Below are 18,596 nucleotides of genomic sequence, written 5' to 3'. Positions count from 1 at the left end.
CTAGCTGCCCTTTTAGGGGCAGGGGCCTGGGTATCTCTATGCTGGAAGTTTACTGCAACAGCATCTTTATATGTGGCAAATAAAGGAGGAAATTATTATCTGAGCTGTTTTAGAGAAGAAAGGCAAGCCAAGATAAGGAATATGTTCTAAAGGAGAGCTTGAAAATTGGGAATAAGCAATGGTTTCCCAACACCAAGAAGAAATGAACACTGTACATGACAATGTATTTTCTGTATGGGATCCTTCTGCCACCTTCTGTGAAAAAAAAAATAATTTGAGCAGTACATTTTGTTCCTCTTAAATAAACCCAAACTCAGTCATTTAGGGCTATAGTAATCCTTCCCAAACCAAAATATTAAACTTTACAATGTGCTTATGAATAACTATGACTTCTTGACCTTTGCTGATGAGATCATTAGACACACACATACACATATGCACACATACACATGCACACACACATGTGGCATAGCAGATAAGCTATCAAGATGTAACTGTGATTTGTTATATGCCATTGTTTTATCGTAGCACAGTCTGCGGCTTGAGCAGCCTAAGAATAAGGAAAGCAGATTAAGCAGCACTCATGATATTCATTAGTTTCTGCTCTAGATGGAAGCAGAGAAGTGAATAATACCACAATCATGGAACAAATGGCATTGTGGGAACAAAGAAAGTGATCTTAAGTAATGTTGGCAAATAGAAATGCACCCAAGGATGAGTTTTCATTTTTTTTTTTTTATGAGTTTACTGTCCTGAATAAGATTATACATAGGCATGGGGCTATGGAGAATGAGAGATGCTCAAGAGGCATATTTGTTGTGTTCTTTTCACTGACGTAACCTGTGTTGACTTGTCATATTCCAACCAGTGTAAATGTAACCCACATCTGTAAATATCACTCCTTGGTATCTTCCCACCAGAAACATAAATGAAATAAGATAGACACTGGCCTTAACTGTGATCAGGTTTGTGCAACAAAACATCCTCGCAGCTACAGTAATTATATTTCTTAGCTGTTCCATGCTGACAGAGTCAATACCATGCCACAAAAAAGTACAAGGCAGAATTAACAGTTTAAAGCATTTTCAAACAAAAATAACCATTCCACCCAAAGCATGGTTTCCTTACATACAAAACTGTAAATGCATGTAAATGCTTTGACTGCATGAAAACATTACCAGGTACTGAAAGGACTGCATTTAGTTGTCTGAAACTCTTATCTAAAAACGTCTGTTAAAAGGCAGTAAAATAAACAGACTGAAATTAAAATTATATAAATACACTAGCAATGTGGCAGCTGAGTAATATATTTATAACAAGTTCACTTCTGTAGCTCTGAATGTAATACGAATGAAAGGTATAATAAAAAGTGTAAATAGTGTATTTACTGGTGCGTGGAGACATGCGTAAATGGGCGTACTTTCGTTGAAGGTTGTGCGTCAGGCCTGGCAAGCCGGTACGTAAAAATCAACCGCCAATCATTAGCGGACCGGCGTTCCACAAACAAACAAACAAACTGGTATCAATGGATTTATCACTTCATCTGAAATTAGTAACAGTAATAAAGACATCTCATGATTTACTCCTGAGACAGGTGCTGTCATATCATTACTGACTCTAAACACAGTAATATACTAGTTGTTATAACTAAATTAATCACAATAGCTTATATTGTGCTTTGTAAATTGTTTCATATTTTTTTTTGTTTTAAATTGCATGAAATATTTGTTTGGTCATACATAAGAGAAAATAAAACTGTTGCAACTAATCAGTGTAATTCTGGACACCGTTAGTGCATGCATTGTTTTCATTTTACTATCCTGCTTTTTATATCTTCAGAAAACAAATGATTAGCTATATTAGTTTTGGAGAAGAAATGCTAAGCACAGTATTTGCCATTTATAACAAATTACTTTATAGAATTACCTACATTTTGGCAATTGTAGTAAGCAGGTCCAAGGCTAGCATCTGTTGGTGGTGCAAACTGCTTTTTCAGCTTTCCGTCTTCTGCTTCCTCGTAGCCCCAAGCTTGGCCTGGACTAGGAATAGAAGGTGCATTTAGCTTCTGCAGGTATCTCACCCAGCTTGGTATCACCTGAAACATCAACAGAACTTCTCTGAGCAAAAAAAATATTTATACTCTTTAATGTATAATAATTAATTGTTTACTACCTCTCTCGTTCAAGAGAAGTAAAGAATACACGGTAACAAAATGAAACAATTTCACATCCAGTATTGATGCTTCTATGTCTGGTGCATATCATGTAAGCAAAATAACTGACCAGCTAGGGAATTATATGCCAGTCTTAAAAGATTCCAAAAGTATTTTTCAACTGAACACTTGCAAAGAATGTACACAGGATACTGCTATCACAGTTATGAATTTATTGTGATTTGTGTGCATTATAAATGTGCATAATAAAAAGGCATTATAGCTACAATATGTGCTATGCTGCAGTCCTACCGTTTTACCTTAGTGCTTTTTGTACAAAATGAAGGTTCATTCCCATTCCCACTGTGTCCCACAATAAGAGTAGAAGCAACAGATTTCTAGTGCTGTTGCCAATGTGTCTTCACTTTAGCAGGCATGTAATAGAAGGGTATTTGGTTTATTAACAGCAGTCTGCAATGGTAGTCATGAGGCATTAGGATCACAGGCTGATTGCAACTGCCCTAAAATACTTAAATAGGATTTCCTTTTTCTATGATTATTCTATATATGAAATTGAGAGATATGAAGCAAGATCAAAACAAAATGTCAGATGCATAAACTGTGAAACAAACTAATAAATTGCTAAATTCATGATAGCATTAGTGAAGAATAATACCTCTGATTTCCACAGCTGGTCTGAGTGACACATGCACATACCTCTGCAACTGTACAAAATTCCTCAGTATTTCCCAGTTTTGGGCTCAAAATAATACAGTGCCCTGAATTCCCAATTGGCCCCTTTAAATCAAGGGCACCAGAACCATAGATTGTGTGTGGGGGGGTGCCCTCCCACTTTTAAGAGGATTCAGCAATAAGTTGAAAAAAAACACTCCATGGTGGCAACATCTTCTCCTTTAAAAAGGACCATGCATGCTTCATACCTACGTGGACATAACTATGTTCTCACTTACAGCGGAATTTAAACTTGCCATGCCAAGGTAAGTGTGAGTGATTGAGCGTATAAGTGTATGAGTCTGTGTGTTAGTTAGTTAAACTGGCACTTTGTTTCTCTGTAAGAGAGAGAAAGTGTTTGTGTGTGAGTGTGTGTGTGTGTGTAAGTGTGTGTGTGTGTGTGTGTGTGTGTGTGTGTGTGTGTGTGTGTGTGAGTGAGAGAAGATGTGCTTGTCAGACTTCAGCAATACACATGACAGAATGAAATAAACATAAGTACAGTTACTGAATAGTCAATAATTTGCAGACATAATTTATTAATAACAGGCAGCACATACATGTTAATATTTAATGGCATGCAGAATGGCAAACAATTCTATGAAAATTATAACACTGGTAAAATGACGCACTGCATCTCATACTGTTGGCACTGTACAGACATTCCATGTGCCAATTTATTCAACTATTCCTTGCTTACTTATTGAAAGGTATAATCTGTCTTCTTCAATGTAATAGTTATCCCCTGTGTATTTCTTGAAATATACTCTTTTCTGTATTTGGGAACACTGTATTTACATCATTTACTTATTATGGCTTAGGTTTTTTTGTGCATGGGGGTTTTCTCTACTGGCTTCCCTGTAAATTGGTTCTAACTCATTCATAACTCACAGAGTACAAATAGAATTAAATGAATACATGAATGAATGAATAAATGAATTAATGAATAACATGCTACCAAAAGGCAACAATATTTAAAAGTGTCGTCTGAAAAAGAGTTTCATTGGTTCATTTTATTACTACAGATTTCGGATACAAAATGTGTTTTAGGGTTAAGCCATTCAGTAGTTAAGAGTATTTAACTGCCTGCAGATTTAAAAGTACTTAAAAAAGAAGTGTGTGGGAAGAGCAAGGCCCAAATAACCCTACAGTTCATAAGAGCACCTGGGTGAAAATGTCAGACATGCCTTAGGTATCAGGAATAATATTTAGTGCAGTCACAGTTTTGTATTCAACGTTTTTAATCCAGAGTAGGTTAGAAAGATGATCAGATGATGTCAGTCACAAAATAAAGACTAATTAAGTAAATTTATTTAAGTGTGCATTAAATAAATGTCTGTGTGTACATGTGTACATAGAGTGTGCGCATGCATGTATATATGATGAATGTTTAACAGGAAAAGTGGACTGATCTAAATCGGAAGCATTTCAGTTACAGCATGGGATTACAACAGAACATAAGAAAATAAGAAGTTATGTACCTACCATAACGTTCCATGTTAGTTGTCTTCTCTCGCCTTCTTTCTTGCTTGATGGGTTCGGAGCCGATCCCTCGGCTCCGACTCGGCACTTGCTAAGCTCGAGAGTCACTTTTACCAGCTCGAGGCAGCCCCATATCCCATGATGCAAGGCGGTAAGTACCCAGATCTCGTTTGATGACAAAGGGCAATAGCACCAAGCATAAAACACTTCCCAAAGGAAGAAAGAAAACTTACAGGATGGAAGAAGGACCAGGTCTGAATGGTCTTCAGCATAATAATTTCTTATAACAAGGTCTGCCCAGGCCTGGGGGAAGGAGGGAGGGTCGCAAGAAAGAAGGCGAGAGAAGACAACTAACATGGAACATTATGGTAGGTACATAACTTCTTAATGTTAAGTTGTCAATCTCGCCTTCATTCTTGCTTGATGGGACCGCGTCCCTAGCACCTCTATCCTGGGTGGCTCAATGGAACAGACTCTTGAGGACTGTAGAGCCAAAACTGGCTCTGTCCCTGGAGGCCAAGTCCAATTTGTAATGGGAAACAAAAGTGTGAGGAGTGGCCCAAGTGGCCGCTGCACAAATAGTGTCTAAAGGAAGTCTAGCTTGAAAGGCTGTAGAAGTAGCTAAGCTCCTAGTTGAATGTGCTTTAGGTTTTGAGCACAGCTGTTTTCCCCTGAGCAGATAAATTTCAGAGATGACCAAGAAAGCCATCTGGACAAGGTCACTTTAGAAACAGGAAGGCCTTTTTATTATCCATATGAAACAAAAAGTTGATCAGATTTTCTAAATTTTTTGTTCTGTCCAAATAATATCTAAGTTGACGGTGGACATCAAGATAATGTAGTTTTTGTTCAGCTCTGTCTGAATAGTTTGGGAAAAATACAGGAGATCAATGGATTGATTCAAATTGGTCTTTGAAGCGACCTTAGGCAAAAGGTCGGATTAGTTCTCAAAGATACTCTGTCTTTGTGAAAAACCAAATAGGGGTCGAACCGATAGAGCATGAAGTTCAGACACCCTCCTGGCCGATGTAATAGCCACTAGGAATAAAGTTTTCCAAGAAAGAAATTTCAGGGAACAAGAAACAGCTGGCTCGAAGGGGAAGAATCAAGGATGTCAGCACTAAATTTAGATCCCACTGAGGAGGAGGGTTCCTGATTGGAGGCTTTAGTAGGAAAATTCCTTTCAAGAAGGCCCTGCAGAGCCTATGGGACATAATATTATGATCTGCGACCCCGACATGAAAGTTGGAGATAGCAGCCAATTGAACTCTGACTGTGGAAGAAGAGGAGCCTGCATGAAAAATCTCTGCTAAGAAGTCCAGAACTGCCTGAACAGGGGCAGTGAAAGGATCAATATTCTTGGCCTTAGCCCAATAAGAGAAACGTTTCCATTTGCTTGTATAAATCCTCCTGGTAGAGGATTTTAACGGTTACTATGATATCTCTAACTGGGTTAGAGATCAAAGGAAGCCTGGCTAAGGAAGGAAGTGGAGCAACCATGCTGTGAGGTTGAGAGAAGGGATTGACCGGTGCAGCTGACCGGATTGGTGAATCAGAAGATCTGGCACTGGGTCCAGATGCCACGGCTGCACCAAAAGGTGATGATGGAGGAACGGGAACCAAACTTGTCGAGGCCAGTAAGGGGCAATGATAATCAATTTGGCTCTCAAAACGGTAGCTTTCTGGATAACTTGAGGGATCAGAGGAAATGGAGGGAAGGCATAAAGAAGTCCCTGGGGCCAATCCTGGGTCAGAGCGTCTCTGGGGGGATGGCCTGGTAGAGGGAAGAGACAGAAGAAGTCTGGGCATTTGCTGTTTTGGGGAGTAGCAAAAAGAACGCAACATGGACGACCCCATTCCAGAAATATCTCTTCCGCTATAGATTGCTTGAGAGACCACTCGTGAGGCATGAGAATAGCTCTGCTCAATCTGTCCGCTACAATGTTGGTTTTCCCAGGGATATGCGTTGCTTCCAGAAACCGATGAGAGGAGATCGCCCATTGCCATAGTCTGAGTGCTTCTCGACACAAGGGGTAGGACTTGGTTCCGCCCTGTTTGTTGATATACCAAACTACAGACATGTTGTCTGTGTGGACTGCAATTGTCCCTATGGGAAGAAAGTCGTTGAGGGCTTGCAACGTTAAAAGCACTGCTCTCATCTCCAGGACATTTATGTGCAGATGGTACTCGAACGGCTGCCACGTCCCATGAACCATCCTGCCCTGATAATGACCCCCCCCACCCGATCAGGGAGGCATCCGTGGTGACAGTGGCTATCGGGGATGGGGGTACAAAGTACCTGCCTTGGTGAACCTGAGGAGATGTGATCCACCAAGCAAGATGATCTTTGCAAGTCTGTGTCACCAGAATCTGGTGACGCATTGGAAGTTGTTGGTACGACCACTGTGTGAACAGCATCCACTGAAGAAGGCATGTAGAATCGAGCCAGGGGAAGAGTAATGGCCGCAGCCATGAGGCCTAATACCTTTAGAACCATTCTGGCCTGTACTTTCTTGTTGGCCAGAATGATCCTGACATGACTCTGAATGTCTGAAACTCTTTGATCTGTAAGGGTAGCTGACATCCGAACAGTGTTTAAGTTTGCCTATGAAAGTAATAGACTGGCAGGGCGATAAGGATGACTTTTCGAAGTTGATCGAGATGCCCAAATGCGAACAAAGACTTATTGTGTAATCCCTGGCTTGAATAAGCTGATGCCTGGTGGTGGCTGACAGGAGCCAGTCGTCGAGATACGGAAACACCTGGAATCCTTGACGTCTCAGGTGAGCCGTGACCACTGCCATGCATTTGGTGAACACTCTGGGGGCTGTAGTGAGACCAAAGGGCAGGGTTCTGAACTGGAAATGACTGGACCCCAGCCGAAAGCGGAGAAATCTCCTGGAGCGTCTGTGAATTTTGATGTGATAGAACGCATCCTGAAGATCTATTGAGCACATCCAATTGTCCTTCTGTAAGAAGGGCAGAATTGACTGAAGAGTGACCATTCGAATCTTGTCTTCCTCACAGACTTGTTGAGTCTGCTGAGATCCAATATTGGTCTCCAGTCTCCCGTCTTTTGGGGACCAAAAGAACCTTGAGTAGATTCCGGGCTCTGAATGGTCTGTTGTAACTGGCTGAATGGCTCTTTTGCAGTAGTTTTGAGACTTCTAACTCTGCAATTTCCCTTAGTCCGGGGGGTAGATCTGGAAGGGAATTTGGGGGGAAAGGACTTTCCTCGAAAGGAATTATGTAACCCTTGGATATGATCGACTGTACCCATCTGTCTTGAGTGAGGGAATGCCAGGCTTCTGGGTACAGTGATAATCTTCCCCCGACTGCCTCCAAGGAGGGACAGCCGGGCAACATCTCAGGGATGCTGAAAGGGCTTGTCAAAGAGAGGCTCTCTGTTTCCCTGGTTTTTCGGACCCCCTCTGCCTCTAGAGCGGCCTGTTGTTGTTACCCCTCTGCCTCTAGGGGTAAACTGACCACGTGAATCGGCGTGACTCCTTGGGATTTATGAACCACATTTTGCCACCTTTCTGTCCTTTGGGGTAAGGTCTAGAAGGGGTGGAAAAACGGACTCCTACAGCAGAAAGAGTCTTGCCGTCCTGCTCACACCTGGTCAAAGTTTCCTTCACCTGAGGGCCAAACAAAGCTGACCCATCAAAGGGAGAATTTGTGAAGGACGCCTTAAAGGGATCTGCAAAGTCACATAGCCGCATCCAGGCTTGGCGCCTAAGAGTCACACCTGTACCTGCTACCCTACTCGCTCCATCAGCAGCATATGATATTAGCCGCATGGAGGAGTTTGCAATGGAATTAAGGGTTCCTAGCTGCAAAGCAATTTTTTCTTGAGCCCCTGCAGCTGTAGGATCCTGTACTACTTCACCCAGCTCCTTAAGGATATCCCTCTGGAGTCTGGTGAAGTGACATAGGTAATTCAGCGAACGCATAGCAAAGGTCGCTGAGGAAAACATCCGCCACCGTACCTATCCATGGTCCTAGAGTCCTTATTAGGAGGATGGACGGCTACGGAAGGATCTGCAAGTTCCTTCTTGGTGGCAGCAGCCACCACCATGGCATCAGCGGGGACACCCTTAGTGAGGAATTGCTTGTCACACGGCGCAGTGATAAATTTTGAAGGCCTCCTAGGGACTGGCTCTACAGAGTCAGGAGCAGCCCACGCCTTTCGGGCAATAACCTGCATAAGGGGGTCGAAAGGCGGAGACACCCAGGAGGTGGAGGGCCGAGATCCAAATGCCTCTAGGTATACTGACTCATCCTCAGAGGGATTATTGGTGGGCCAGTTTCCCCTCTGTCTAAGGAGTTCTAGGATGTCTGAGAAGGAGACATCCTCAGAGGGGGATCTTGGGGATCCCTCTGACTCATCAAAGTCAGTATCTGAAGTGATAAGACTCGGGGGAGTCTACGTGTTTCCTCTTACAAGTCCTCTTCCTAGGAGGATCTCCCGAAACATCAGGAGAATCCTCGGAAGAGGGGGAAATTCCCAATGGGGAAACCTGAGGCGGAGGATCTCTGGGTCCTGTAGCAAGAGAAGTGGCAGAGATGTCAACAGGCACTATAGAGGGAGGAGCTAAGGGAACAGACTGCTGGCTGATACCAGTGGCCAGCACACTCTTCATCACCTCGAATGCTCCCCTCCCAGGCAGGTCCGAGAGAACCCGTTCAAGAGCTAGGAACTCCAGGGACCACCGAAAGGGAAGTCTCCGAGGCAGATGTCGGAGCCGAGCTCACCAAGGCCGAGGCTCCAAGGGGAAGAGCGGGTTCGACAAGGGTCCGATGCCACTCACCCCTCGGAGGAGACCATGGAAGCCCGGCCACCGAATCCCTCTAAGGAAGGTCTCAAGAGGAGATAAGAGTAGAGGCTGAAGGGACAGAAGGGGTATCCGTCCCTCAGCCGTAGCAGTAACCATTCGAAGACTCCAACTCCAAGCTCTGGGGTAGAGTTGAAGGAGGAACTGTAACGGGTGTGGACCAATAGTCGTCTGTTGAGACGGACTATGTAACATTTGGGCCAGTGCCTGTGACTTAAGTAATCTACTGACCACTCTCTCTAAGTCATGGTCCGAAAGCCTGGATGACCTTGAAGATCGGCTCCGATGGCTCCGTTCCAAGAGGAGAGGTGAAGCCGGAGCCGAAAGTATCGGCTCCAAGGAAGGAGACCTCGACCTCTTCCTCGAAGGAGCCATCGGAACCGATGAAACTATTGAACCTGTCGGAGCCGACAACTTATCGGAGCCGACAGGTAGCCTCGATGCATCGGCTCCAGCCGGAGCTGATACAGCCACAAAAGTAACGGTGTCGGAGCCGATCGGAGCCGACACCGATGCCTGTGCCACATGGTGGTCGGAGCCAATCGGAGCCGACACCGAAGTGGTCGATGCAGAATCGGCACCGATAGCCATCGGTGCCGAAGGCTTGGTTAAGCCAGAATCGGCTCCAGCCGGAGCCGATCTCGACTCAGAACGAGTCGGAGCCGAGGCCGCAGGCTTTGACACAGAAGCCTGGGCCTTGGAAGACTTGGCAGTCTTAGGTGGAGCCGACTTAGCCGGAGAGCCCTCCGGCTTAAGAAGGCCCCTGAGTATTAATTTGTTTCTTCTTTCCTGCAGGACTCTCTGGCTGAAAGAATGACATATAGCACAGGAGTCCTGCAGGTGAAGAGGCCCCAGGCAATAAAGGCAAGAAGTGTGACCATCTGTCAGAGACATCTTCTGACAGCACGAGTCACACTTCTTAAAGCCTGAGACCCTTTCTTTTGACATGGTGTAACACAAGCACACACACACACCAGTCAAAGAATTTAAATTTAAATATACCAAAAAGGTATAACTACAAACACACACACACACCCTAACAGGGGGGGATGGGATGGGTAAAGTCTGACTAAAAAATAATAAGAGACAGACAAATTTCTGTCAGAAACAGATTAAAACTAAATAAAAACTAACAATAAGGGGTTTTTAAGTTAAAAGGGGCTAAATTAGCGAATTAGTAAATCACTTACCAGGAGCTGGTAAAAGGAGGACCTCATAAGCGAAGCGGCAAACGAGATCTGGGTACTTACCGCCTTGCATCATGGGATATGGGGCTGCCTCAAGCTGGTAAAAGTGACTCTCGAGCTTAGCAAGTGCCGAGTCGGAGCCGAGGGATCGGCTCCGAACCCATCAAGCAAGAATGAAGGCGAGATTGACAACTTAACATCAGTACAATTATACAGTAATTGACAGAACAAGAATACAAAAAAACTTACAGTTAATAGTACAGGAGTGTAGTGATGGAAGGACAAACCAAAATGTTGTTTCCTTATTTATACTAAAACAATAATATCAGCTGAAGCAGATGTCAGTCTGTTGCAACCTTTGTTAAAACAGTTATTAACTGTTAGTATTAAAGGGTTAGTGATTTGGGAAGGGGCTAGGGATGGGTAATGAATTCCAGGACACAATTTTTAGTTAATGGAATGAGAGGAGTAAAGAAACTGTTGGTGTTAATAGTTTAGTTGTTGCATTGCTTGTAAATGAGGGAATATTGAAGAAAATAGAACCAGATCTCTTTTATTTATCTCTTAATTTATTGTAGACAAATATGCTTCTCAGTTTAGCAGGGGAAGAGTCCCAGAATTTAGGTGCCAGAATGGAAAAGGCAAGTTTAGTGGATGACAATGAGCTCTTAGTTCTTAGCCATTGATCTTGTCAGTTTATCTAATTGTATACTTTATTTTCTGTAGATGTTATGAAAGAACTAATGCAGTCAGACTTAACCATGAAGTATCAGTAGTGCACAGATATACAAAGTATTTAAACGCGCACATGCACATATCACATATTCTCACTATTTCTCTCACACACACACCTTCCCACATAGTTTTGCATTTGTTTTGTTGCTCAAATGTTCTGATGTTTATGAAAATTAAAGTATGGCTTTTGCTTCTTATATTTTGCTTTGTTCATGAGAGAGAGAGAGAGAGAGAGAGCAGTTATCCACAATATCAGAATTCCTAAACGGTGGTAGCCCGGAATGCATATACTCAGATCTCATACTACTGCCCCCACCACCCACCTATCAGTTGAAAAATATTCTTGGACCTCAGAATTTTACCCCTTGTATGCTTCCAATAGGATCATATTATATGATAACCATAAAAAAAAAAAAGAACTATCACGTAAACATTCTGTGCTCTTTCAATAATAATGTTTCTGAGATAACTCCGAAAAAAGGGTACTCAGTACACTGAGTATGCCTATGTTTTGAGTACATTGAGTAGGCCTAGCTAGCTACATCTTTGCTGTTAAAAGCAACCCATGCCAAAAAAAAAGCCAGTCTGAACAGAGACTAAGAAAAGTATTTTATATCATTTCGATGAGTTGGAAAACTCAATCAGTACTGTAATGGATGTTTAGAACCTCAGACCCTCTTACAATATCAGCTTTATTTAATTGCTTTTCCATTAATTAATTAATTAATTCATTCATTCATTCATTCATTCACTTATTCACTCATCCATGGTTTAATGCTCATGTATGTCTGGGAAATAGCAGAAACCTTACATTTCAGGGGCAATAATTTTTAATTTATTGGTAGCAAGTTGTGATTATTTTAAAGTAAGTAAGACACACAACTTATGAACAAGTCCAACTAAATGTTACAAATATCTAATACTGTTTATATAATAAAAGTGAGTGTAAAATCTGACAAAAAATGTTTGTTATTGAAAGGTCCAGATAAAACTTCAGGGACAAATACTTGGCTCCTAAAAACCCAAAACATGATAAGTCAGTTAGAGAAGGAGCAGGAACACTGTTATAACTGACACAAAACAACAACCTCTGAAAATAAAAAATAAGAGAAACTATCATTCTGTATATCTGAATGTTGACCGAAATTAACTCCTCTCCCCCCTTTTATAGGTTTTATTTGTTTATTAATTAGAAGAATGGTGTAATAATTCATGTGTTTGTCTTTTCAGTTTCCCCCTTTTTCCAACATGCCATGCATTTCCGGTAGGCACCAATGTGTGCACCAACTTAGTAACTTAAGAGTCATCAGCTTGTGCTCAATATATAGATATTTACTTGTATTAGTGATCAAATTATTTGCGCTTAGTAAAACAAAGCTAAGTCTATATTTGCTTCAACTGTTTATGTTAAGCTGTACATTTCAAACTATTAGTTCATTCACATCACCTGCAAAACATATCAAACCTGATTCGAAGGCAAGGAAATATTAGTTTGTCTTCTGAACTTTCAGATTTCCATTACAGGCATTAAAAAGCATCCTTAATTACAATAAGCCATAATTACTAAACTTAAACTAAAGCACATTCTTTTTATTTATATTTGCTCTCCTCTATTCCTACAAGGAGAAAAAAATAAGTTATCCTTATAGTCCTGCTAACCACATACTGACAACAACAGTGGCTTGTTATACCAATAAGTGTTATGACAGACTTTAGATTCCTATTAAGGTTAATAGACTACATGCTTCTTTTATATATGATGTTCCAGTTACTGATATATGTTATTGAAGTGTGGTAGGGAAGACAGTAGAATGCAAAGTGTTTTACATGCCTATTGCCCACTACTTCCCTTAAGATTTTTTGTTAATGCTGTAAAGGGACTTAAACTGCTGTTTGTGTGAATGTATATTTTCAGAGTTAATGTAAAATCGGGGAACATTTTCTCAATTATATGAATGTTGGTATCCCATAATTCCACTTCAGTGGGCAGAGTTACTTTATTACACATATAAATTTTATGTTGATTAGCATCCAGATCTTTAGCCAGTTATACCTAATTTTCATGAGCCTTTGTCCAGATTTTTGATCTCTCCAGGTTGAGAGGTATGCACACGCACATGCACACATTCTCATCGCTTATTCTGTTGAAGATGTAAGATAATGCAGGTAAAACATGTGCACTTTGCAACATCTAAGCCATAACTGAACTTTGTAAGAGATATTAGGCAGAATAGCAAGAAGAGAACAGCTATGGATATGACTGACAGTCTTGGGCCTGCACAGTGAAGGCTAAGGCACAGAATTACTTCATCTAGAATTAGGCAACTCTTATGAACAGTATTTGTTTATTATTTGCGGTTACACATTCATAGGTACTCACCAGGCTACTGATCCATGAGGCTCTTTAGAAGCCTCACCTTACATTCCCATGAAGGTATTAGCCTTTCTATTTTAAGATAATCTTATGTTATTATATTTAGAGTTGTGGAAGGAAAAGAAAGAATATCACACTGATAAGTCTATTTACTTTTGGTTACTGTTGATGCAGTTATTTACTTTTAATTGACTATCCTTGTAAATATTTTAGCTGTTCCATATCCAGGAAAACAAAAAAAATAAAGTTAAATTTCATCCTTGTCAAAACTATACCTTTATATCACTATAAGTGACAATATTATTGCAAGTTTGAATTCAAAATTAATAATTGTCCTGTAGATTGCAGTCAAAAATCAGGCTTTGTTCACTTATGTTGGGTCCCCAACAGTTTCAGGTCTTCAGTATACAGAAGCTAATCCTCAAAGTTGTTTGATTTTCTTTTAATTCAGCAAGCAGTAATGTGCAAAACTGAAATTCAAGTAGCTTCCCTGCCAGCTTGTAAAAAAATGTGGCCATAATTCTTAACTTTAGTAATTCTGACTATCCTCCCCAACACTCAATAATGAAATGGCAAGCACGTGTAGCTATATACTAACTATTCACCAGACCTAAGGTTTCTCTAGAACATTGACCAGGGACCGAGCAAACTAATCTGGTCAATGAAAGTGCTCTCAGAGGGAAATCAGTGTTACCAGCCATCTCCAGTACTGTCCCTTAAAATAAGATGGTGGTCTGTGATTCATGCTGGAAGTGTGAATTCTGAATCTTGATCATTACAGCTTAGAGCAGTCATGAAGCATAATTCACATACGTGTGCAGGCAGCATGCACTTGCTCTCATTCATTTCAGTTTTGCACATTACTGTTTGCTCAATTATGGCAGTAGAACAAAAGTGCAATAAAAGAAAGTCATAAGGAACAAAGGATCATTTGTTGTTAAATGAAGTTATAGTGGAGAACTGTAAAAAGGGGAAGAATCTAAGGGGTATGGTATGGATTGACTACAAAAAAGCATTTGATAGTATCCCACATTCACGGATAAAAGAGTGCTTAAAAATGTATAAGATGCATCCTACACTGATCAACTACATTACAGTAACCATGAAACAATGGCAGGCCACTTTGCAATTAAGCCATGATAAAGGACAAATTATTATCCCAGGGATAAAAATTCAAAGGGGGATATTCCAGGGTGACTCTCTGTCACCATTGCTATTCTGCCTTGCCATTAATCCATTAAGCTGTTTACTTAGGCCATGGCTACAATCTGGCTCCCAGAAAACAACAAAGTCTAATGACTTCTCATCTTATCTTTGTCGATGATTTAAAACTGTATAGCTCATCAGATGAGCAACTGAAAGCACAGCTGCAGGTTGTCAAACTTTTTCAGATGATATTAGAATGTCATTTGGTCTTGATAAACATGCAAAAGTAACCTTTAAAGCAGGAAAACTGCAGCTTCAGGAAAACATCAGTTTGGGACAAGAATGTGATATAAAAGAACTTGAGCAGTTGGGAGTATATAAATACTTGGGAATTGATGAAGGATCAATAATAAAACATGTTATGTTATATCAGCAATAAAACATGAACAAATGCAAATAAAACTCAATAAGGAATATTTTAGAAGACTTAAATTAATCCTGAGAACAGCATTGACATCTAAGAACAAGATCCAACCTATAAATCAGTTTGCTCTTCCTGTCCTAACATACAATTTTGGAGTGATTGACTGGCTCCAAAAAGTGTTGGATAGATTAGATATTAAACAAGACAGATGCTTCATGCTCACCAAATGATTTATAAAAATCATTGTATACCAAGATGATATATTCCCCGTTCCGAAGTAGGGTTGGGCCTCCTTGAAACTGATTACATGTATAGATCTGCAGTCATGGAATTCCACACATCTACTGACTTCACAAGATCCAATGTACTGAAAGTTTTGAAACATGAGGAGAATAAATCTAAGATTATTTCAATGTTTAATTTAGCAGAAGTATATCGACGTCAAGCAGGAATGGAAATCAAACCAAAAGTAGATAAAAACCAGGCAGCAACTGAATGTGCCAACAAACAAAAGAAAGATTATAAGGTGAAGGCACAGATGAGGAGGCAAGAAATGTGGTAAAAATATAAATATAGTTTCAGGTATAGAAAACTTCTGGAAGAGCCTCATGTTGATCAAGAATGAATGCAGGACTGGTTAAGGAGAGGCAAATTCAAACCAAGAAATGAAAGGTTAATATTGGCAGCCTAAGATAGTGGGCTACATACATGCTGGTTTACAAAGTCCATTGAACATGTGGGAGAAACAGACAAACGTAGGTTTTGTAAAACCGAATTGGAAACAGTCACACACCTTGTTTCTTGTTGAGACATACTAATGGCAGAAGGACTGTATACTGAAAGGCATAATAATGTGGTGAGACTGTTACACTGGGGATTGTGCAAACATTATGGTATCGAAGTGGCTGAAAAACACTGGAAACATGAGCCACAAAGAATTATAGAAAATGATGAAGTTTATATCACATGGGAGCACCCATTACCAACAGTCCAAAAGATGCTATAAAACCGGATATAGTGATCCAAGAAAAGAAGACAAAAGTAGCATTGATCATTGAAATTGCCACACCCAGTGAATACAGTGTCTTGCATACAGAGAGACACAGTCATAAAATATCAGGATCTGCAGGCAGAAATGAGAGCAATGCGGAAGAAAGATACCCAGACAGTCCCAATAGTAGTAGAAGCAATGGGTCTTATAAAAAAGAATTTACAATTGCATTTGGATATGTTACCAATACATGTAACTCCATGTGAACTGCACAAGGAGTCATTACTGGGCACCTTGTGAGTGCTGCAAAGAGCACTACTGGTTGACATCAAAGATTGAAACAATACTAATTTCTTGAACTTTAATTATACTTTGACATAGGAATGGGGTCCATTCCCATCATGGTATTAGAAACCCAAAAGTCTTGAAGAAATTAAAAAAGGGACAAAATGTGCATCAGTAGTGTTCTGTGGCCCAGAACTGTGTGCTGTGTCATCCATGATCTTCAACAAAATATGAGGAACTTAGCCTCATTTGCATATGTGCTATGAAAATAGCTTTTTACTTCTGGCTTAACTGGATAGTTCACCATTTTAATCTTTAGACCACATATTGAAAAAAGGAGCAGTAGCACATATGCAATATTTTACAGAAAATGACTGACAGCAGAGGAGAGCCTTTGGGGACTGAACCCTGAAGAGTTACACAATATTCTACAATACTGGATTATAAGGTATACCTCTGATGTGATGCAGATTTGAACCATTGCTTTAGAAGGTACATATAATAAAATAAGAAGTTATGTACCTACCATAACGTTCCATGTTAGTTGTCTTCTTCTCGCCTTCTTTCTTGCTGGATGGGTTCGGAGCCGATCCTCGGCTCCGACTCGACCAATACTAAAGCTCGAGAGCTAATTCTACCAGCTCGAGGCTCCCCCATATCCCACAATGCTAGGCGGTAACTCCTCAGATCTCGTTTGAAAGCTAGGCTAAGCAAGAAAAAACTCCATAACATGGAGAAGGGTAACCCACCTCTATAGGGCTGACTGTGAGGTGTCCTAAACCTAACAGAGGAAAAATATAGAGGTGGTAGAGCGTGGGAGAAAAGGATTGAAAGGTCACAAGACAATCTCCTCTAGGTCTGTCCAGGCTAGGGGGAAGGAGGGTAGGGCCTTAAGAAAGAAGCGAGAAGAAGACAACTAACATGGAACGTTATGGTAGGTATATAACTTCTTAATGTTAAGTTGTCTATCTCGCCTTCATTCTTGCTGGATGGGACTGCGTCCCTAGCACCTTGTCCCGGGTGGCCTATCGGAACAGACTCTTGAGAACAGTGGAACCAAAGTTGGCATGGTCTCTGGAGGCTATGTCCAACTTGTAATGAGAAATGAAGGTATGAGGGGAAGCCCAGGTGGCTGCTGAGCAAATAGAATCAATAGGAAGCCTATCCTGAAAAGCTATGGATGTGGCTAAGGCCCTAGTAGAATGAGCTCTAGGCTTCAAGGGCAATTGTTGGTGCCTGATCTCATAAATAAAGGTAATCGTAGAAGTAAGCCATCTAGAAAGTGACACTTTAGTGACTGGAAGGCCCATCTTGCCTTCCGCGTATGAAATAAACAGTTGGTCTGATTTTCTAAACTGTTTAGTCCTGTCTAAATAATACCTAAGTTGGCGATGAACATCTAAACAGTGCAGTTTCTGTTCTGACCTGTTGCCATAGTTGGGGAAAAAAACTGGGAGATCAATAGTTTGATTCAGATTTGCTTGAGAGGACACTTTGGGCAAAAAGGATGGATTGGTACGCAAGGATACTCTATCTCTGTGAAAAAGTAAATACGGGGGACGACAGCATAGAGCATGGAGTTCTGATACCCTTCTAGCTGAAGTGATGGCTATTAGAAAAAGCATTTTCCAAGACAACAACTTCATAGAGCATGAAGCCGCAGGTTCAAAGGGGGGTAGAATCAATGATGCTAGAACCAAGTTCAGATCCCATGTTGGAGGTGGATCCTTGATAGGGGGCTTAAGAAGAAAGACTCCTTTCAAAAAGGCTTTACAGAGTTTGTTAGACATAATAGTAGACTCTGACACACCCACATGAAAATTAGATATAGCCGCCAATTGAACTCTGATAGAAGGAGAAGAGCCTGCTTGGAAAAGCTCAGCTAGGAAATCCAGAATGGACTGAATAGGTGCAGTAAAAGGATCTATTTCCCTGGACGCTGCCCAGAAGGAGAAACGTTTCCATTTGCTGCTATAAATCTTCCGGGTAGAAGACTTATGAGAAGCTATCAAAAAATCTCTAACTGAGTGAGATATTAAGGGAAGCCTGGCTAAGGTTGGAATTGGAGGAACCACACTGTGAGGTTCAGAGAAGAAAGGGATTGGTGCAGTTGACCCGATTGATGGGTCAAGAGATCTGGAACTGGGTCCAGATGCCATGGTTGCACCAAAAGGTAACGGTGAAGAAAGGGAAACCAAACCTGTCGAGGCCAATAAGGGGCAATGAGGATCATTGAGTCCTTCAGAGCGATGGCTT

At 41.0% G+C, this 18,596-nt stretch overlaps 1 protein-coding gene across 1 annotated transcript in view; it reads right to left on the bottom strand.

Moving 5' to 3' along the window:
• Positions 1–18,596, bottom strand: part of STPG2 (sperm tail PG-rich repeat containing 2) — a 3,054,419-nt gene that overhangs the window by 2,629,011 nt on the left and 406,812 nt on the right. The window contains exon 4 of the mRNA XM_044066272.1: positions 1,931–2,095. Within this exon, the coding sequence (XP_043922207.1) occupies positions 1,931–2,095 (165 nt within the window). The remainder of the gene's footprint in view (positions 1–1,930; positions 2,096–18,596) is intronic.

Source organism: Protopterus annectens, chromosome 3.part1, assembly GCF_019279795.1.
Source record: "Protopterus annectens isolate FY-2018-M chromosome 3.part1, PAN1.0, whole genome shotgun sequence".
Classification (NCBI taxonomy): Eukaryota; Metazoa; Chordata; order Ceratodontiformes; family Protopteridae; genus Protopterus; species Protopterus annectens.
Note: the sequence above shows the minus strand (reverse complement) of the source record. Positions and strands in the feature narration are given on the sequence as shown.